Source organism: Mus musculus, chromosome 2, assembly GCF_000001635.26.
Source record: "Mus musculus strain C57BL/6J chromosome 2, GRCm38.p6 C57BL/6J".
Taxonomy (NCBI): domain Eukaryota; kingdom Metazoa; phylum Chordata; class Mammalia; order Rodentia; family Muridae; genus Mus; species Mus musculus.
In genome coordinates this window covers 135,959,106-135,981,174 of record NC_000068.7, presented here as the reverse complement: position 1 = coordinate 135,981,174, position 22,069 = coordinate 135,959,106, and the positions used below count along the sequence as shown (strand labels likewise).

The 22,069-nt window shown below is 42.3% G+C and overlaps 1 protein-coding gene across 24 annotated transcripts in view; it reads right to left on the bottom strand.

Moving 5' to 3' along the window:
- The window catches only part of Plcb4 (phospholipase C, beta 4), a 356,000-nt gene that overhangs the window by 33,428 nt on the left and 300,503 nt on the right, over nt 1-22,069 (bottom strand). For 14 of the 24 annotated variants that reach the window (XM_030248529.1, XM_011239359.3, XM_011239357.3 and 11 more), the window contains 9 exons: nt 19,356-19,459; nt 16,088-16,123; nt 14,009-14,150; nt 13,174-13,258; nt 12,730-12,854; nt 10,730-10,781; nt 9,315-9,417; nt 8,099-8,263; nt 4,872-5,076 (listed from right to left, as the gene is read on the bottom strand). In XM_030248529.1, coding sequence (XP_030104389.1) covers nt 4,872-5,076; nt 8,099-8,263; nt 9,315-9,417; nt 10,730-10,781; nt 12,730-12,854; nt 13,174-13,258; nt 14,009-14,150; nt 16,088-16,123; nt 19,356-19,459 — 1,017 coding nt within the window. The remainder of the gene's footprint in view (nt 1-4,871; nt 5,077-8,098; nt 8,264-9,314; nt 9,418-10,729; nt 10,782-12,729; nt 12,855-13,173; nt 13,259-14,008; nt 14,151-16,087; nt 16,124-19,355; nt 19,460-22,069) is intronic. The other 10 variants (NM_001355153.1, NM_013829.3, NM_001355156.1 and 7 more) reach the window with 3 other exon arrangements.

Sequence of the window (22,069 nt, the reverse complement as noted above, 5' to 3'; positions counted from 1 at the left end):
TGGAGAGAATGAGAAACACCCCTGTACCTTCCTGGATGCATCTTTAATCATAAGGCAGAAAGGCAACCAAACAAAAATTAAGATAAAGTCACTTTATCTTAATATACATAAAGCAACAGAGGAGCCACAGGATGAAGAAGGGCCCTGCCCAAGAAACAAGGACCTAAAAAGCAAACTTCTTAGGGTGACATTTAACTTAATGCTAATGTTTTATATATATACATACACATACAGACACACACACACACACATACACATACACATACACACACACACACACACACACACACACATACACATATACACAGACACAGAAACACACACATACACATACACACAGACACAGACACACACACACACACATATATGTGTCTAATATATATATTAGACAAATCTCCTTTCTTTCACCTCTTGGTAATAAAGACAACATACACAGAGAGGAAAAACCCTCAGCAATGGAGGTGGGAAATATAACATTGAGACATTGTTTTTGGCACCAGAACTATTTGCTGTCCTGTCCCCAACATTGATGGCTGATGTGATAATTCTGTGTGGTGAGTAAACACCACTAGCAGGTCAGATGTGCCCACAGATGGAGTCTCTCAGGTTTGATAAATGAGGGAGGTGCTTAGCATTCAACCCAGGAGTTCTGCTTTGTGGAGAGAAAAGAGAGGACCGTTTTATCATTATATTGAGGACTGGGACACTGGAAGATGTAAACCAAGGCTTCTTGATTCACTGCAAGACATATCTTTTTAAAAAAGAAATAAGGAATGTTACTATTTTTTCAGTAAATATTTAGTTTTAAATACTTAAGATGGTCTACTATTACTCTTTAGCCCAGAAATATTTTCCATCTGGGTTGTATAAACAGTTCTCTTTTAGTTTCTGCACACTGGCCAGTTTGGGGGGTCACTGAGTTAATCATTTGTTGCAAATTGAAGCTTTTCAGGTTAGGGTTGAAAAATGCACTCATCTATGCATATAATGGTAAGTCACTAAAAGTTGATTTAATATTATGTCCGTTCATCTGCAATAATTAATAGTAGGTTCCCTCCTGAGGCCTAGGATATATATAGCCATAGGTGGTGCCAGTTATGGGTTTCATCTCATGGAGCAAGACTTAAATCCACTCAGAAAATGCTCATCTCTAAAGGGAACATATATACCACATCACCCACCCACAGCTCAGGATCATTACAGATGGGAGTACAGAAAGAGTTTAAGAGTCAGAGATGGTGGATGGCTAAAGGAAACATATGGACACAGCAGGGGAGCTGCACACATGAACTTACTTGTACAGACCCTGTGCAAGCTTGTGACAGACTAAATCCCAGCAAGGAGATGAGAGTTGGGCATACAATCCCACCCCTAGCCATGGAGCAATGTACAGTTGTTAGCTATTGGGAGAGAGTGAAATAGTTCTCTCTAAAAGGGTAGCCTCTGGTAAACCGACATATCCCAGGAAAAGCTCACACATCTAAGAATATTTGGACATTATAAACTGGTTTTGAAGCATTTTAATAAAAAGATGACAGAGAGTTGAATGGGTAGGGAAGTGGTGTGGGTCTGGGAAGAGTTGGGGCAAGGTCAGTGAATCTCATCAAAACACACTGTATGAAAGTTAAAACAAACCCAAACAAAAACCCCACCAGATCATGCCCCTTATACCAGTATTCCGCTGAACAAATGCACAAAGCAGCACTAACACTCAGCAGGAACCGGACCAGCTAAGCTTTCAGAACTGAGTCAAAGAAACAAAATTCCTTTTCTTGGGCTCAAGGGTTAAGAGCACTTGTTGCTCTTACTGAGGACCCACGTGTAGCTCCCAGAGCCCGCATAGTGGATCATGGCCATCTATCCGTTCCAGGTGGTCTGATGACTTCTTCTGACCAGGCACACGTGTGCACATGCAGGCAAAACCCTTACACATAAAATAAAATAAATCTTTACAAAACTAAAAATACATCTTTACTTTATAAGTTAGCCAATTTTGGGTGTTTGGTTTCAGCACAAGAAAATGAACTGAGAAACAAACCATCATTGCTGTTATTTCTCTGTGCATTGTAACTGATTTTAGTAGCAAGAGAAGCAGCTTCAACAAGACCACTATTTCTGTTGCCTAGGGCTTGGAACGGCAGGACAGAGGTCGGGGCACAGGAATTCCCGTGAATGGAAGGGGTCAGAGGTAAGATCTGGGCTGTTGACCATTCCCATGGTGGGTCAGCTGGAGTTCAGAATGTCTAAGAAGCACTAGATGTATGTGGGCGTGATTTGGGGGCCAGGGATAACTATGAACAATTGCATATAGTTTCTCATATGTGGGTATTCATCACCTGACGGTCACTTAGTAGAGCAGAACCTAATGAACAGGTGACCTGTAAGAGCCTAAGTCTAGGTCCAAGCAAGGGCCCTACCTTGGAAAAGGCTCAAGAAGAGTTTTCTTATCTTTATAAAAAGGTTTCCACCCACGTACAATGACTGACAATGAAAATGCATTTAAAAGTCATGCAGAACACAGAGCTGCGGTGCTGCCAAGGCACAGGAGTTCTGAAACCTCTCAGTGGGGAGTTAAAAAGACTTCTTTCCTTTGGGTGATGAATTGCTTATGATATAATTGTTTCCTGTGCCATTTTACATAAACTACAGGGTAAATTAAGGTGAGGATTTTACAACCAACAGATCTTTCTTCAGTGTGTTGTTAAAACTAAATAAAATCTCTCTAAGCAGGGTGTGATTGCACATACAATGGGAGAGCACACGTTTACGGCCAGCTAAAGCAACTTAGTACGGCCTTGACCCAAAATCTCAGTGGTGCAATGTTTGTCTAGTAGGCATGGGCGCCTGGTTTAGTCTTTAGTACTACCAGGAGGGGCGTGGGGGGGGGTGGAGAAAGAGTGTGAGGGAGGACCTTGAGAACGAGAGAAAGAGAGGAGAAGGAAGGGAGTGAGGGAGGGCTGGGAAAGATGTAGAGCAATTCACTCTGAACTCAGGACCTCCAAGTGACCCTCACTTGCTGCAAGGCAGGCACCCTTCTCTGATAATCATTCTAGCCACCCAGTCGATTGTGGACTAATTGCATTGAATGTACTTACAGAATGACCCAGTGAAGTCTCATGAAGTTTCTTTACAAGTTAACTTCGAATGATCTTTACAGTAACTTACTTTCTCTCTCTCTCCCTTTCTTTCTTTCTTCCTTTCTTTCTTTCTCTCTCTTTCTTTCTTTCTATCTTTCTTTCTTTCTTTCTTTCTTTCTTTCTTTCTTTCTTTCTTTCTTTCTTTCTTTCCTTCGTCCCTCCCTCCCTCCCCCTCTCTCTCTTTCTTTCTCCCTGTGATGGTATAGTTTCACTTGAACGTGTCCTTACAAAATCAAGAATACTAGCATACTTGGGGACTGTGAGGTAAATTCTGAGGTGTGGATGTAGGAAGTAAACTAGACACCAAATATGAACATACTGTAAGTCAGGAGACTCAAGGTCAGAAATTCAGAAAAAAAGGCAATCCTCATATTTGCCCTGTGTTATCTTTTCCAAAAACTGCTAAATCTTCAGTGTCTTCCCCAGGTACCACGTGAGCCTGAGATGATCAGAGGGCTGAGCGAGCGTGCTGTTGTTGAATATCAAACCTGAGGTTAGGATGCCAACTGCAGAACCTCGTACAGAGATTCGCAACAATCTGACAGAAAGGCAGTAGGCACGACCACAGGGGAGACTACTTGCAGGACTGTCATGAGAGATGGGTTTGCAGGATGTAAAGATTTGGCCCTGGCACGTGTCACATTACAAACATTTCTCGGTGTAAACCTGCACACGCTCACATCCCTGCAGATCAATTCCACATTTTGAGGGTCTCTTTATGTAAGTGCTTGGCACCAAGCAGGAGCTCAGCAAATGATCGTTTTTCCCAATTCAAATCAAATGGCACTTTTCCCAGGAAGAAATTATAGTTTTATTTGAAATGTTGCCATTGCAATGGCAAAACTTGAACAAATTTTACCAAATGGGTCTGTGTGACACTTTCCATAATGTAATAAGTATCTATCACACTCTCTTTGTGTGTGTGTGGGGGGGGTGTATGTTTATGTGTGTAGGTATCTCTATATTTGTCTTGAGGCCATAGGAAGTGCAGTGCATTGCTCCAGCACTCTCTACCTTCTTCCTGTGGGGCAAGTTCTCTCACTGAGTCTGGAGCTCAGAAGGTGGCCTGCAAGCCCTAAGGATTCTGCTCTCCACCCTCCAGAGTGTTCCAGGAGCACCTGGGCCTCCCCCAGCTCATTACAAGGATGCTGGGATCTGACCTCTGGTTCTTATGCGCAGCAAGCACTTTTACCCACTGAGCCATCACCGCAGCCTTTATGTCCCCTGCTTTAAAACTCAAACAGAATAATTTCTTCCTGGCTTCAGTCTATCGATGTGCCCACACTGCTGGTGACATGGACTGCGGCCTCAAAACACACCTGACAGACGTCTACCTGTCCAGCCCCATGGCACTGCCCAAGCTGCTCTGATGGGCTCCTATGTCTGTTACTGTATGTTACAGCCTCTAATTGCTTCCTTTTAAAATGGCAAGCAAAGGGTACAAAGAAAGGAATAATTCCTATCCATCCTGATTGAAACTCTCCTGGCTTATGTTTGAACCTAAAATCACATTATTAAAATTGAAGGTCAGTTGCCCAAAAGCAAAAATTACAGTATTTTGAAATAATACCTACGGATATACTGCTTTCTTTACTCAAAACCACCAAGGTTCTCAGCACAGGGAGAAAAACACACGGCCATTTTTGTTAGTTTCAGGAATGGGCAAAACGATTCACAGTCTCATAATGCAGGACCTCTTGTACACTGTCTTCCATGTCTAAATGCTTGTCTTACCTCCAAATCCATCAGGCACGTATGTTTTAAGAACAATATTGCAGAAAATTGTTGGCAGTGATAATGGTTTGTTTCCCTCGTTTCTCAGGGAGATGTGTCGGTAGCCTGCTTGGAGACCATCCAAAGGAAGGATCCTCTGGCCAATTAGCTTGTTGTTGTCATCGTAGACTGCGATTCTCAGGACAGCTAGGTCAGGCAGGATCACCTGAAATCAAACCGTTGGGCATTTCATTGATTTTGTAATGAGGCCTCTCGGAACCATGGCTCCAGGGAATCTGGACCAAACCAATACCGTTCCCTCAATCTCCTTCATGGTGAAAACAAACCAATGAGCCACTTGCATGACTAAAGTATGCAGTGGAAGATTGGTGCCCAAGACATCAATAAGGCCCTGGGTCCAGGTTTCCAGGAAGTCATCTCATCAAATATATTAAGTGGATGCGTGTTAAAGACTGCAGATCCAATTCTTGTCATTTCCCCCATCTACATCCAACACAAAGATGGGGACCCTGGAAAACTGAAGGACTTTTTAGTTTAGAGATTATCAGTGGAGCCTGGGATTGGGACTCCTGTACTCAACCCCATGTCAGTCTGCTACCTGGGCTACTGACAACATTGAACTCTGCTTGGATTTGTTGTTGTTTGTTTGTTTGTTTGTTTGTTTTGTTTTTTTAAAACATAAAGAGTGTTTTCAAGGAAACACTTCATGGATAAAGACCATTTCTGGATGGATTATCATTCTCTGTGTTTATCACATCCCAAATTTTGATGAGTTTTGGGATGTTAGGTAGCAGAAAGGAAGAAGTCAAAGTATCCTTATTTGTAGATGAAATGATTCTATATATGAGAGACCCTAAAGACTAACCCCCCAAAGTTAGATCTGATGAACGGTTTCAGAAAAATGAAAGGGTATAAAATTAACACACATACACACACATCACATATACACCCCCACAAAATAATCACAGCACAACTGTTTCAAAAGCAAAACAAAACATTTTGAAATAAATGTAAAAGAAATAGCAAGGAAAATCTTAGCATGCATATGAAAGTACAAAAGACCAGAGAACCAAAGCAAAAGACCATAGAACCAAACCAATTTTTAGTGAAAGAATAATGTCGGTGGTATCAGTATACATGATTTCAAGCTATACCACAGAGCCATAGAAACAAAAGCAGCATGGCACTGGCCCAAAATTACACATGTAGATCAGCAGACAGAGCTGAGGATTCATATAAAATTCCATATAGCTATAGCACAGGTTTCTAACACAGATGTCACAGGTATTATTGGAGCTAAGATAGTTCCATTAGCAAATAACTCTGGGAAAGAATAAAACTATAGCCCTATCTTTGAACAAAAATCTATTCCAAATGAACCAAAACACTTCATATAAGATCTGCAACTCTGAAAATATTGGAGGAAAACTTCCGGATACTGACTCAGGCAAGGACTTTTCAAATAGAGTTCCACTTGCTCAGGAAATAATGCCAACAATGTGACAACAGAGACTCATGAAATTAAAATGCTTTTCAACTCCAAGGGAACCAGTAAATAACATTCAGAGTGGGAGAAAATCATTGTTAGCTACTATAAATGAGTTGGGGGAAGGACATCTAGAATATACAAAGAAGGAAAACCTAATCAGCAAGGCATCAAACACTCTGGTCAATACAGTGCCCAGTGACATGAGCAGTTCTCAAAGTGTGACAGAGAAATGGGAGCTGGCGGAGCAGTGAAGAGCACTCATTGCTCTTCCAGAGGACCCAGGTTAAAGTCTTTGCACCCACATGGCAGCTTACAACCATCTGTAACGCCAGGTCCAGGGAATCCCACACCCTATCCCGGCCTCCAAGGACATCAGTCTTGTAAATGGTACATTGATATTCATGCAAGCAAAACACCATATGCATAAGGTAAAATTAATTTTAAAAAGAGTGATGCAAATGGCAAATAAGCATATGAAAAATATATTGAACTTCAGAAGTCATCAGAAAGATGCAAATGAATCAATATTGAGGTTCGATCTCACCCCACTCAGAATGGCTATCCTTAAGAAAACAAATGGCAAAAAATACTGACAAAGATGTGGACAAAAGAGAAATCATATAAAGTGCTGGTGGGAATGTATAGTTCAGCCACTACTGAAATTGGTATGAAGGTTCCTCAAGAAACTAAGACTAGATGTGTCACGTGACCTGGACATGCTGCATGGCATTTACCCAAACGTTTCTAAGTGCATATACCAGGGAGGTACTTGCACATCTGTGTTCACTGCAGGCACTAAACATCAGAGCTAAGTTACAAACCAACCTATGTGTCCAAATGCAGAGAAGCAGAGAAAGAAAATGTGGTATATGTATACCAGAGACTTTTTCTCAGAGAAAAGAAAAAACTACATGGCCTGTGAGAAATGATGGACCTGGTGATAATCGTATCAAATGAGACAGCTCAGCACCTGACAGACAGACACATGGCATATGTCGTTTCTGATCTGTAGCCCATCAGCCTGCTTTGCTTTCTCTCTCAGCCAGTTGTTCTGTTCTGAAATAAATAGTCTCTATTTTGTTAGGAAAGATCAGGAGCCCCTTCTCTTTGTTCCATGACAAATGGATGGAGCAGAACCACCTGGAAAAATCTGCGTCCAAAAAAGCAAGAAAACAGTTTTTGTCTGACAGTACAGAAGACAAAGGAAATGACAGGCCTCTGCCTGCTCGCTGAGTTTTCAAAGCATCTTCAACCAAAGAGATTAAAGACTGCACACGAGAGAGGACGTCTGCTTGCTCCCTGGACCTGGCATACAGAACTGGAAGAAACTCAAAACTCTGAGCAGCGGTGAAGTGAGCAGCGGTGCCTCACTTCTGATCACAGGGCCCACCAGGGTCACAGCACTGACCTTAGCGTTGGTGCAGCCTTTCATCTAACCTTTGAGCTGTGAGCACAGAATGAGACCCTTCAGTGCATGATAGCAGCCACAAGTAAGAACACGTCTGAAATAGACTAGAACCTGGAAGTGTGTTCTATGTGACTAGAGGTGGCCAAGGAAGGGGCAGAGCCAGAACAGCCGACTCTTTGCACACAATCATTCGGCAGTGACCGAGGTCACTTAGTAGACGAAGGGAAGGAGCCGAGTCAGTGTGGTGAGTGGCATTCCTCTATCCTGTGGGCTTCATGTAGAAAATGAGTCTTCCTACTGGGTAACAGTGACACCCTGCTAATGTCTTACCTTTCGAAACACAAACGATTCTTCATTATACACTGGGTTGAGTCCATTGTTCATAACCATGCGGGTTCGGAACTCTTTCCGTATGGTGTCGGTGGGCAGCCCGTACATATCGACTTCCACGTATGTCCCGATCTTCTTATCTGAGAGGAACTGCCCTGATATAACCTGCAGTTACACAGACACAGGGTAGGGGGGACAGTGGCCTCATTGTATTGGTGGCAAGGCGTGTGATGAAAACTTTCGTTGGGGAATTTCCAATCAATACAATTATTTGATCTTTTTCCTGGAATTTTCTATATTAGAACAAAACAGTTTTTGAGTAACTACTCTTTGAAAGCAAAATTCCTAGGCAGAGGTTATAAATGTACTCTCCTCTGAATACGGCTGGAAAAAAACAGCAAGGAAATATACAGGTGAAGTATATTATGAAGACATCACGCCCTCCACACGTCACGGAGCTGTCCGGACCTGTGGAATGAAGCCAGGGCTGCGGCTATGGGCTATGTCCTGAGATCTCTTCTAGTTCTTGGATTCTATCAGGCTGCATATTAACCCCTGAATTCTTGCAAAGAAACACAGCAAAAGACAACCAGTGCTAGACTTGGCCTACTTTCTTTATGACATTAACCCTGGTTAGCGGTGAGGGAGTTGTTTAATTGTAAATGTCAGTGTTGAGTTTTATCTTTTATAAAGCTAGGGAGTAACTTATTTCACATTTACCTTCCAAACAACTATGCTGTTCATTTATTTGGTTCTCATATTATCTCATTTAAAACAGCAATTTTTTTGAAGTATAAGTGATATATACTAAACTATATGCAGTTAGTTATACAGTAAGATCAATTTTATGGACATGTGAGTGTGTCTTTAGAACTATCACCACAGTGAAGACAGCAAGCCTTCCTAGTGCCCCCGAAGCTTCTCTGTGACCCTTCCATCTGTGTCCAGGCACAGGTGCTAATTTGCTCCCTGTTAGCATAGCTTACATTTCTCAGAACTTCATGTGAATGTCATCAGATGGGAGATACTTTCTAGACTGTGTACTTTACTTAAAGCACCTCATAGTTTTAGTAACAAAAACTCAGAAGACAGCATACATTGGGTCCAAGTTGAGAGCAACTTACAATTCTTACACCGTGATGTTAAACATGTCTTCTTCTAGGTGCATTTGTATACGTCTGTATGATAAAATAGTCTGTGGTGAGCAGGGGCATACCTGCACTGAGCACGTGGCTGCAATAACCCCGTCCACAGGGGTTTCAGAGAAGGGGTCAAATGTCCGATCAGGCCGCCTCATGAAATCTGGCTTGAGAAGGTACCTGGCAGGACAGAAACACAGGGGGTTTATTCTACTGACGGCTTGTGCAATGACTATTAAATACAAGCTACTTCCTTTCTCTCTTCCATAACTCAGGAGCTACACTTACAGGTAGAAGGTTCTAACGGTCCTGAAGAGCATCATCAACCAACCTAGGCTGCTCAGGGTGTGCTGTGCTATTAAACAACAGACCACCTCTTTGCTTGAACAAGGGGAAGAGAGTGGTATGCTGACAAGCTGTCTCCTTTTACCAAAGGTTTAGTTCCTGAGTCCTTTGACATTTGGCCAAATGTCTGCCTCTTTTCCTTGTAGAAAGACTACTTGTTAACTTAGCTGTGGGTCTTTTCCTCCTTTCTATATAACTTGAGTGCCCTTCACAGTCCACAGCACAGGGCAATGTAGTGCTTACTCCACGGGTATGGGTGAGAGAGACTCAGACGGAAGGAGTTTTGCTATGTACAGGCACTCTGGCAGATAACTAACAGATGTGCACAGGTAGAGAGTGTTCAGATATTAGAGTTGTTTGAAAACCTGTTACCTCACCTTATTTTCCATGATGGAGATTAAGGTAGCTCACTAGGCAAGCCACCACACAGAACTCCTAGACAGCATTACCACTGGCCAACAGAGAATTCCTACGCATCCATGTGGGAGCCACTGGGCTGTGGTCTCAGCTGAGTTTTTGGTGCTTACGGAATTCAAGTTCCGGACTTTTATTCAACTTCTCGGTATTTCAGAAGAATTAACATTTCCTATTTTGCTACTTGGTTCACAGATTTTTTAAGTGTTATTTAAGTAAAATAGAACAACATTCACAGCATTATATAACTCCTATTTATAAACATGCAAAAGATTCAAGAGAGGATGAAAGTTTATTCCTGGCTGAATTAAATTCAACTTTACACCCACAGCTTCATTTGAAATGAAATTTACTTCATTTCTGTATTCATCAGCAATAAGGCTATACATATTTGATGCCTAAATCTCTGGCTGAAGCCCAGATGAGCACGGCCCATTGCCTGTCTCTGACACAAGAACCTCCACTATTGAATTTCGAATGAAGTGATCAAATTCTAGAATATATGTGAGGAACTGCAGAGTTTGTGGTTAAAAGGAAAGAACCAGTTTAACAAAGTGGGACAGAGAAAAGGTCGAATATTTGTAAATGTAATCTAACTATGGACTTCATTTATTTTTACCCACACTTCAGAACCAGCATACATTCAGCTGTCCGTAATTGAAAATGACATGGTTTCATTAAAGCTGAGGTATAGAGTCTGAGATGAGGAGACAATAATTTAAATATCACTCACCCGCATGATCCATTATACTCAAATTTTCCTTGATTCAATTGCATCGCTAAATCTGTCAAAAGACAAAGTAATTTAACATCTCATCTCCCTGGACAGAGAAGATCCTGACAGGGTGACTGGAAACAATGAAAGCCATATTATTCCAAGGTCCAAAGCTCTCTCCATTAAACCATCGCATTCTATTGGCCTAGTTTAGGGGCCATGACTCTTTTCCATGCCGAAATGACCTCATATATTTAGTTTAAATTAAATACCAGGTACATTTTCATAGAGATTACCCTAGAACTGGCTTACTAAGCGGCATTTGGTATACAAGTCATACGATGCTTAACTCGATATTCAGAGTAGAGACGTAGTAGTTGGGGATATAGACACCAGCTATAGTTAGGGGTATGCGTTGTCTCAATGCCACATGGGACAGGGATGCTGGAGACACACAACAGGGCTATTAAGAACACAGAACTTGATTAAAAGGAACATTATAAAATGGATAAGAATCATAAAATGTTGCTGCTTACCCTCCCTCAGCCCCTGTGTGAGTGTTGGAACTCTCATAGGGCTACCCTGGGAATGGGAAGACCTGATTTATAAATTTTCTTTGTAAGCAGAGAAAGGTTTCTCTTTCTTCTTATAAATAAGAGAAGGACAAGGAGGGAGAGGAGGAGGAGGAGGAAGAGGAAGAGGGAGAGGAGGAGGAAGAGGAGGAGAGGAGGAGGAAGAGGAGGAGGAGGAGGGGGAGGAGGAGGAGGAGCAGGAAGAGGAGCAGTAACTAAATTAAGTGGATATTTTTCTTTCCATTCTTCAGAATGAAGCACACGTTTGCCCAGACAATGAACTGCTTTAGGATCACGCTGTCCTTTATCACGGACTCGCTGGCCTCCTGGAGGGCCGCTTGAGTCCTTGGTAAGTAAAGCACTGCCATCGTGTTGTCCTGTCCCTACTAAAAACACTCGAGATTCTTTCAAGACCTGGAAAAGACTCTTCTAGAAAGGATGGCTAGGATTCCACGCAGTGATCCATTGGTAAGGAGCTCTGGCCCTCAGGAAGGCTCCCCCAGGCGTGAAAAATACAGCCAGCTCATATTCCCACCAAAAGGAGGTGGTGAGTCCGGAGCAAGGACAGTGGTCCTCAGGTTAGAGTGACCAGAAAAGAAAACGGCTCCATGCCTGCAAAGTCCTGGCAAGGGTGCTGCTCACAAAGTGAGGGACTGACCAGACATGCGTTGCTATTTAGTTAGCTATTTTACTTTTATTCCTGTTTCTACCAAATTTTAAAGCCATGCAGAAGAACACGGTCATGTAAAATAAATATGGTTTGTGCCATCTGTCTCTCTCTTTTTTTTAATGCTTATTTTCCTATTTCCCAATCTGTAGTCACAGGATTATGGTCAGAGGCTCTGATGCAAACTTGGAAAACTTCAAGCATTTGTACATTTATCAAAAGTTAGAATTTGTAGGGGAAAAAAAAGCACCACTGTATGTTGAAACCCTGCCCGTGAATATATTCTGGAAGATTGAACTACAGATTAGTACTCTGATGACATCTCTTTGCATGGCATCTTACAGAGTTTACGATGAAAGTCTGTCATATTATGGTAGGTGCTGCTGCCATCCGTGTTTGCTGGATGGCCACCTTGGTTGTGGTATTTTCCAAAGGAGCAAAGAGACTAAGTTATCACACAAAGATACTGAAACCAAATCCCATCTCTGGGAACAAAGATGTAAGCTTGATACAGAAGAGAGAGAAATTAAAAATATTATAGAATAGGGGCTACTCATAGCATTGATGGAATGGATTAAAACTGAAATGGCATCTTCTGTTATGGCTTCGTTTTGGGGATTTAATTTTTTGCCATTAATATAAATGCAAGAAAAACAAATTTTTTTCACATGGCAGCTTCCTTTAAAAAGAAAATGCCTCAGGCCAACGGGAGCAGCTGCAATGGCTGCCCTGTCCCAATGTTCTTGTGGAATTCGGGGTCACTGGACATTAGCGCCTACCTGGGGTTTGATAGTTCAGTGAAACCATCTGGCAACCAGCGTTCCAGAAAATCTGAGGCATGTAATTACTGGAATCAACTCGGCCTCCCTTGGGGTAAATGCGGCTCATTTGTCGCTTATTGTAACTGGGTAACTGATTAAGGAAATCCAAGAGCAGCCAAGGCGAACGCACAACAGAGAACAACAACAGTGGGGTGCGGGACAATGGCAAGCAGGTAGATAGCACGGGGCCAATCCCCTTATAAACACTGCTCAGAGGAAATCACAGCTGCGGTGTGCATTCTGGAAACAACGCATGTACGTCTGGGGACACCATTTTACAGCGCTATGATAAAAATTATACAAAAAGCTAAATATTAAAATTATAGACCACTGCCAATCTACTGCAGAGATCCCTGCCGGTCCTTGAGAGCACCATTCATCCCATACAGTCCGTTAGGATACTTTACAAACTCAATCGCGTGCGTCTTCAAGTAGCCAAGGCCAACCGACTCGTTAAAAGAAGACATGTTATAGTGAATATTGCGCTCTGTAAAAGACAAGCAAAGATGTACTCAGAAACTCAGCCATCAAACCCCTCAAAAAGCAAGCAGCAGACAGAATCACAACCAGCATCTTACATCCCAGCTCAGGAAGAATTCGTGGCCCATGCTACATGACTGTGTGTGTCATTTGCTCTGAGTTTCACTAACTTTCTGTGCATATGATGAATTAAATGTGGACTCACTAAACAAGTGATATGCAACCCAAGTGTCATAGTCACTGCTGCGATATGCAGTTTTTGATAATAACGTACTCTTCGGGCCAGAAATGGTTAGGAAATACCTTTAACTACTTTTGAACGGGCTTTCGTGGGGAACCAACTTTTGAATAGGAGTTATGTACCACAGAACATCAAATCTTACTTCCCTAACTCAAGGCATTTGTACCCACTGATTAAGTTTTCCTCACTCTCCTGAAGCCATAGATTACACAATATACACACACAGGTAACAAAGACAGGTACTGTGCCTCATAAATATTACTAATATAGTTTGTCATAACAAAGTAAATAAAGAAGCCTTACGAAAGCATACGGAAAGCTACAAGCTAAGTCACAGTCTTGCACCGCCACCTCGTGGATGATTTGGAGAATGACAGCATAATACCACCACAAGTGAATCAAGTCAGGTGAAGTGATGGACATCCACAAAGAAAAAAGATGGCAACAAATCAGCGGGGCAGCCAGTGCGACAGGGAAGCAGACAGGAAAGCTACTGCATTTAACCTGCAATGTTACCTTCAGCCACGTGGAAACCTTGAAACTTCACGGGCTGGGCATAGTTGATCATCGTGGACAAGTACGGATGGATGTTCGTGGTAGCACCTACGTATTTATAAGATGCCATCCATGCTTGCTCATCCTCTACGGTGACCAGGCCCTGCAAGCACAAGGACAAACCCGTTTAAGTGGATGGCTTCAAAGGGACTCACGGATTCAGTTTAGGCATCCTAATTAAAAGAGTATCTGCATTGCGTAAATTAATATGTAACAGACCTTGTTGCTCTCTTAAAGTTTTACTTTAAAAGTCATAGGTTTTAATACAAAAGGAGATAACCTGAAAGCATTCATTTTATCTGTTAGGTTTTCAAAGGACCATCAAACGTTCAAGAAACTTTACCAGGTCTCACCCAACACCGACAGTGATAGACTGCAGTATTACCATTCAGGCCAATACACAAAGCTCCACTGGGTGGCCATCCAGCAATGGCATACATCAAAATCACCCACAGGCTTTGTAGGCAGAAACTGCAGGCCCCGCTGGAAGAGATCTGCTGGAGGAGGCCTAAAGGGTTGTCATTCCACAGCCGAGTTTTCAGGCACTGCCAATGGGGAACTGGAGACCACGTTTTAAAGTAATCTCTTCAGGAACTTGCAGCACACACACACATATGATTTAGTTATCTCTATTAATGCACTTACTATCAAAAGAACTTGGTAACTTGCTACATAGGACATATTACATTGTACAGAGAAAAACTACAAACGACTGTTTGCATTTCTTGAGAAATTAAAGCAAAAATAACTCATTCATCAACAAAATGGGTGTCCCGAAAAGTGGTCGGTATTTTGTTGGGAACTTTGGAGTTATTTTCCTCCAAGAGACTCAATCTAAGAACAGAAACAGCTCGGGTGCACAGTGAGTAAGGTCAGTTAGCTTATCTGCTCGCTTTGGCTGAGGACCTAACCTCTGCATCTTTGACATCAGCCTGCTTCTTCCTGTGAAAGTCTGTGATAGAGTACATGACACTTATGCCCATTTTCATCTTTTTCCATATAAGCCCAGAGTCCACTCACCATGCCAAATATGGGCAAGAGCCAAATCTGTTTTGTCCCATGTGTCTCATGCTCAGAACACCAGTGCTGTATGTTGGAGCCATGAGGGTATGCCCGCCGTGCTGTCTGCGGGGTCCTGTTGCACTTAGACTGAAATCTCCTCATCTTACTGAACTTGAAGGATTTTGGAATGTACCCCCGTGTATCATGAGAACTCCCAGTAGCCGCAGGGCAAAACTGAGGCCTTGGGGACTAAAATCATCCAGCTAACATGGAAAACATCGAATTAGCCAGTCTGTGTACTTCTGACCCTACCATCTTAAGAAAATCAATCCGGGCATAGAGGGTCCTTGTGAACACGGGAGGGTATCCCTTCAGGATGAATAGTCAGGAAATAAGATGACACTTCATTCTATATGCAACAAGACCCTACAGACAGCAAGGCAGGATGTTCTCTGTTCTGAATTGTGAGTGACAATCCGGGGAATTGGCAAATTCTGTGCGTGACTGCCATTGGTCTCGGCATTGCACAATGAAATACGTGTACAAACAACGAGAACCTTGTGGAGCATAAAAGAAAACAAAATGTAATATATTTTCTTCACAGTAAGGCCAGTGCCCAATGCGACTGAATTCTGAGAACCCTATGATGAATGGTAACCTTCAGAGGATTGGCACCTTCAGAACCACGATCGATTCCACCACACTATCATATGGCTCCGATTACCTACTGGTTATTTTTATCTTCACATTCAATATGCTAATAATTATGTAACCTTCTCCTTTGACGGAACTCTCATTCCATTTAAGGAGATAGTGTAGTACATTGAATACTTACTTCTAGGGAAACTGTCTCGCCTGCCTTGGTTATGTCTTAAATCGGCTTTAATGGTTGTACAGCAACTAGGTGAATCAGGCATGTGAATACTATGAACAGTGACCCTGGCACTGCAAGGGCCAGGAAGACCATCAAGGTTAATGTGAGAAGTCCACATGCGGGTGATTCCTGATGGAGAAAATGCTTGAGGATTGTTTTGTTACCTTTTTGTTGTTTTCATGTTCAAGGTCATCTGAGGTCTAAATTAGAGAAAGAGAATTATTTTGTTTACCTCTCTAAAGGGCAAATTTCCAAACTCATTCGTCTGTCCTTGGGTAAATAAGCATATGTAAACTTCTTACTCTATTTATTTCTTATAATGGTAGGTAAATTATTGATGACATGAAGCCGTCATCGAAAGCATATGTCGCAGGTATTCTAAAAATTCATGGTTTTATACTTTTATCAATCCTCATCTTGATGCTATTTCCCTCCCTTGTTGACAGTCTTAGTTGTTTCACTGTAAACATTTCACTAAGGATTAAAGCATGAAGGTTGAAAATGGTTGTCAATGTGGCCAGCTTCCCTTAAATGTAAAATGGAGTGCAAACGGTCGTCGGTAAGCCAACATTCATGTTTGTGACTCGGTGTTTGCATCCCAACCAAAAGCATGTGGTGAACCCTGACTTCAGTGTGATGGACTGATGGTCCCCAATATAATGATGGCTTGTTTATGATTGCTTTCTTTATGAGGGTATGAGTGGTATTCATTCAGTGGAAACTCACTCGATACTGTCAGGTTGCTCTTTTTATGGCTACAGATACACTTTGGAGTCCTCTTGTGATGCAGGACAGTGGCTCCTTGTCAGCCACCTAAGCCTGAGGGTAAATGACCAAAGTTCTAGAGGATGCTATGTTGCTAAGCTATACTGTTCAATTTAAGTGTGTTAGGTGCATTTTTAACCTACATTTTCAATGTTTAGAGTGGATTTATCATAATCACATTGTAAGGCAAGGCTTATCCAAACTTGGAGAAGGGGCTTGCAGGAAGTAATCAGGTCATAGGTGAATCCTCATGGTGAGGTTAGTCCTCTTAGAAGAAGAAATAAGAAAAATCTTACTTTCCCATTTTCTTTCCACTATGGGACAATGTACCTGCTAAAAGAGATTTCTGGAACATATTGACTGGCACCTTGACCTTGACATCCATCCCAGAGATCATCAGGAAATACATTTTTGGTATCTGAACCAGCAAGTCTGCTATTTCTGTCATGCCAGCCCCGCCTGAGACAGTACTGCTGAGTACTTTGTGGAGCACAGCAGCATCCTGAGTCTTAGTGGGCATCTGCTCTCTCATGGCACTCAGGATTCCCTGTCATCAGAAATGATAACATTTCTTTGACTTTTCTCCCAGACAAATAATCTCCTATCCTTCTGCCATCAAACCTTTGTACCTGCATCTCTGTCCATCATCCTCACAAAGCAGGCGTCCCTACTTCACTAACGACCACACCCTGACATTGCTATGATCTCGTCTAGTCTCACCACACCAGTGGCTTTCTTTCCAGAGCAGGAGACATCAGCCAGGTTGAAAAGAGCATCCGTTCCACATCTCACATCTCGGATATCAGCGCACTTGATTCTTCCAGTTCAAGACGGAAACAATTCCTCATCCTCTCTGCCTGTCTGTCCCGCCACTTCCTTTCCTCCAAGTGCTCTCCCAAAACTTCCCTATCCCACTGACCTCCATGCTACTAACCTAGTGGACACAGGTCTTCTTATCCAAAGCCCCTAACTGTCCTGTTCTCTTCGGTGTGGCTGCTGGCAAAGCCTTTGCTCTTTCCTCCTGGCTCCTCTCCCGTGAGCCCTCTATGGATTAGGGCTCCACACGGGCCTTCTTTTCTACCTCTCGTGAGTCATCTAAGCAATTCCCACGACTTCAAACATTATCTCTCGAACTCACTGCTCTTGCTCAACCTCCTTTCTACACACCAGTGCTGTTGTATGAGTGCTGACGACCGTGATAATGAGGATGAAAGTAATGAGAGCATAGCAGACCTGCTACTATACAGCGGCTGCCGTGTGGACGGCGCCGATGTAAGCTCTTTTGCTCTGTGATGAGAACCTGATGAAACAGACATTATGACCTTCGTTTTCAAGATGGGGAAGCAAAATCGGGGAGAGGTTAAATAACTTACCCAAGGTTAGATAGAACAAGAGGTCAGGGATCAATGTCCCTCCTCGGAACGTCCACTGGAACAGCTTACAGACCTCTCCAGTTGCCTGTCTCACTGGAAACTTCAGAGTCCTTTCTCATTGTTTCCCACCCCAGTCAACAGTACCACTGCCTACCCTGCTCCTCCAACAAGGATTCCAGGAGGTTACCTTGTTTCTCCTTACCTTCACGAAGTTCAGTCCATCATCGGGAAACTGTACCATTGCCTGTGCCCTTGCTATGCCTTGGACTCTTCTATCTCCTCCCTCTTTACTCTCTAACCACCAGGGCTGCTTCTGACCAGTTAAAAGCCCACTCTCACTGTTTTCCACACTTTTGCCTTTACTTTCCTCTAGGTGAGAGGCCACAAAGGGCCCGCCACAGTCTTCTATGATACCCTCTCCCCACTTAGTTTTATGTGAAACAGGTCATGTTACACCCTCATTTTTAATTTCTCATAGAAACTTCTCAATTACCTCATTTCCACCTGACACATATCACCTTGCTTCACCCTTCAATCATCCCATCTGCTCCACTCACGCCATCTCTGCTCTTACTGCGGTCCTGTGGTATGAAATGTTATTCTCTGTTTCTCTGCATAGTGAGTCCCTCTCTTCCTTATTCCAGTCGCCCTGTTCTCTCCTGGTCTCCACTTTAGCACTCATTTTTATTGTCATAATAGTTCGAGCCACAATTGAATTATAGGCTTCCTTGACTCTTTTACTCCGTGTTTCCCATCTGTTCTCCTGAACTGTAGGAGACCCGTAGAAGCTAACAAAAGGCAAAATGAAAGTGCATCCTAAGCTGGGCCTGACAAGTTCTAGGAACCCAATGACAACTTTCCTTGGCTGAATGGCTGGACTTTTTCATCCTTTTGCTAGGCGGATGCTTTTCTTGCCAGCTGGACCAGCTCTGTACCGAGGCTTCACCTGACACATCCAGAAGGCAGTTTCCTAATGATGCCAGCAGGGTAACCTTTGGCCCTGCGATACTGCGTCTCTCCTTGTCAGCTCTACTACTATAAACGGTGATATTTAAAAGTACCTGCCCAATTGGGTAGTGACCCTTAGAGGGTACAATTAATGAGTAATTTATAGGTCCTCTGAAACTTAATATTGTGAGAGTGTCAAATTCTGGTCCCACAGCAGAGAATTTTGTCCTATATAATTAAGAGAAAAACACAATACCTGGTTCTCTTGTTGTCACAGCCCCAAATTTCCCACAATAACTGCCACCCCTTAAAAACCATTTAAGAATGGGAATACAATGCCTCAGACCTTCTTGACGCTGTTTGCAACCGCTTCCTTGTGACTGTAGTCATCGGCAGAAAGTTCATTTCCAAATTTGTATTCAGGGTGGGCTTCTTCCTCTTGATCAGCTGCTTAACAGATAGAAAGAAAATTCATGAGGCTAAATAAGACCCTGCCCATAACCTTAAGAGAACTCGAGAGAAGGTTCATATGACCTACGCACATAACCAGGACCGGGAGACCACGCACCACCTCTACAGTGTCTGTTTCATACACAGTTGATTATCTTGAATTTGAAAGTCAAAAAACCAGAGTGTTCCAAAATCCTAAGCTGTGTGATCATTGTGGTAACAAACAAGGAGTTTCAGATTTCACGGTATTTTGGATATCACATTTTTGTATTAGGGATACTCAATTGGTAATCTATGAAATAGCTAGGAATCAGAAAATGTGAGCTTGGGGGTAAGAGCAGTCACCCAGAAGCCTGGTTTTCCAGGGCTCAGCAGGGTGGGCCACAGATTATGAAATTAAAAAAATTAAATGTAGAAAAATCTTGAGATCAGAACTACTTCTCCGGCCAAGTATTTTGGATAATGGGTACCTGCATAAGTAGTCTAACCTGATTATTTAGGCGTAAACCGTATATTCCTGGTAGATACTTAGTAACTAGGACTTATACAGAGTATCTGAATATATGTTAGCATTTCCTGAGCACACACAAGTCCATAGAGCACTCACAGTTATATTTAACTTTGCTACTAAATGCCGGATGCCTCACACTGTCTTATAACTAAGGGATTGTGTACAAACTACCGGATATCTTTAAGCTTCAGGGGCACTGGAGAATGAGAGCGCTTATTTTCTTAATATATATATATATATATATATATTATTCTTAAATATTTTGTATTTTTTTTAAATCTGAAAAATCTAATGGTTACATATTATACATCCAAAGATAGCTGAACTGATATCTGATCTGCCACTCACTGCGTCGATGAACAAAATAGAGATGAAGTGTTCATAGTTCTTAAATAACGTAACAGCTCCTACTTCCTGCATCTAGGGCCCGGGTTCTTGGATGGTATAACTTAGCAAATGTTGTGAGATGCTGAAATTACACAGAGGCCACAGGGGATGCTCTGCTACAATGACCCAGCTGAGCTCCACAGATGGTTAAACTAGAGAGCAATCTTGTCTAAATTGTCTACAAATCTTAAAAAGATGCCGACTCCAGATGTCCACCTGCTAGCAACTGTATTAAAAAAAAACTCAAGAACTAGCCAAATAAACCCCAGTTGCTCACAAAATCCTGAGAGGTAATTATAAATCACCACAGATTTCTGCCTCCAAATGTGGATGGTGCATTATGTAATAAGGCACAAACATTATAGGAACTAACTGAATAATACCAGAGATCTTTGGTCATTTAGATCCCACTAGGCACAGAGAAACACAAGGAAGCCAAACGCTATGGTTTTTTCTCTGAGATTGAAGTTAAACCCTATGGAAACTTGGCTTGTTTCTTAATGGAATCTCTCCCACAGTGAGGGTCTTCAATAAGAGACAGTGAGTAAAATTAGGTAACTCTCATAGCTTTTGGGTTTCACCTATGTACCTAGTCTAAAATCAGACATAGTCCATATGTGTGAGTAATAAGAAAATTTCTACAAGTAATTAGTCTTAAGTCAGTCTGTGCACCATGGTTCCATAAAGCAATGCAAGTTCCAATCACCTGGCCAGGTAATTCTCAGGATACATGGCCAGGAGATCACGATCTGAAAACATCCCCAAACTTTCAAATGGCCCACTTGTGACTATTATTACTAAGTAGTATATTATTATTTTTCAGTGCAGAGAACCGAACCGAGGGCTTTGCTCAGACTAGGCAAATATGCTATCGCGTTACAACCCCAGCACCAATTTTAAACAGCACATCATGGCTGGCTATATTGAGAGGCTAAATAGGTGATGGTCAATATTCATATTTTCAGTAAGGCTTCCAGGGACCCTGGTTGAGAAGGCCTCATGCAGGTTAAACCTGTGCTATATCACTGAGCTACACCCAGGCTTAACAAAATTGCAATATAGGCTTTGACTCTCAAGTTCACTTTATGAGCATCAGTCAATCACTTCACTCGCTTCTCTTATCACATGTCTTATTACTATCAGTAACAAAACTGACATTCATGTTTTTCTTTACAAAACATAAAGGATTATAGAGTGGACCTTTCAAAAATTCTCTTCAACTCCTGCCTAATACAGCAAGTGATTAAAGGCCGAGTCTCTGACTGGAAATCTTTTCTGAAGGGCTCAGTTCACAATGGGAAGGGAGACAGCTAAGCCACTAACATCCAGTGCTCAGATAAAATGGAAATAACAGTATCTATAAAAATGCCATTCCCTCAAAAGATGAAGTACTCCTAAATATTTAGCAAGATAAAGTCATTGCTAGTCAAAGGAGTTTGTTAAGAGAGATTAATGTTTTTCTTATTTCCAATATAACCCTTTTAAAAACTTGTACCTTAAAATGACATCTCATAACTCTTTGTGTGTGCAGAAGTGTGTATGTGTGTGTGTGTGTGTGTGTGTGTGTGTAGGAGTGTGTATGTGTTCAGGAATGTGTGTGTGTATGAGTGTGTGTGCGGGGAGTGTGAGTGTGTGTACGTGTCTGTGCAGGAGTGTGTGTGTGTGTGTGTGTGTATGAGTGTGTGTGCGGGGAGTGAGTGAGTGTGTGTGTG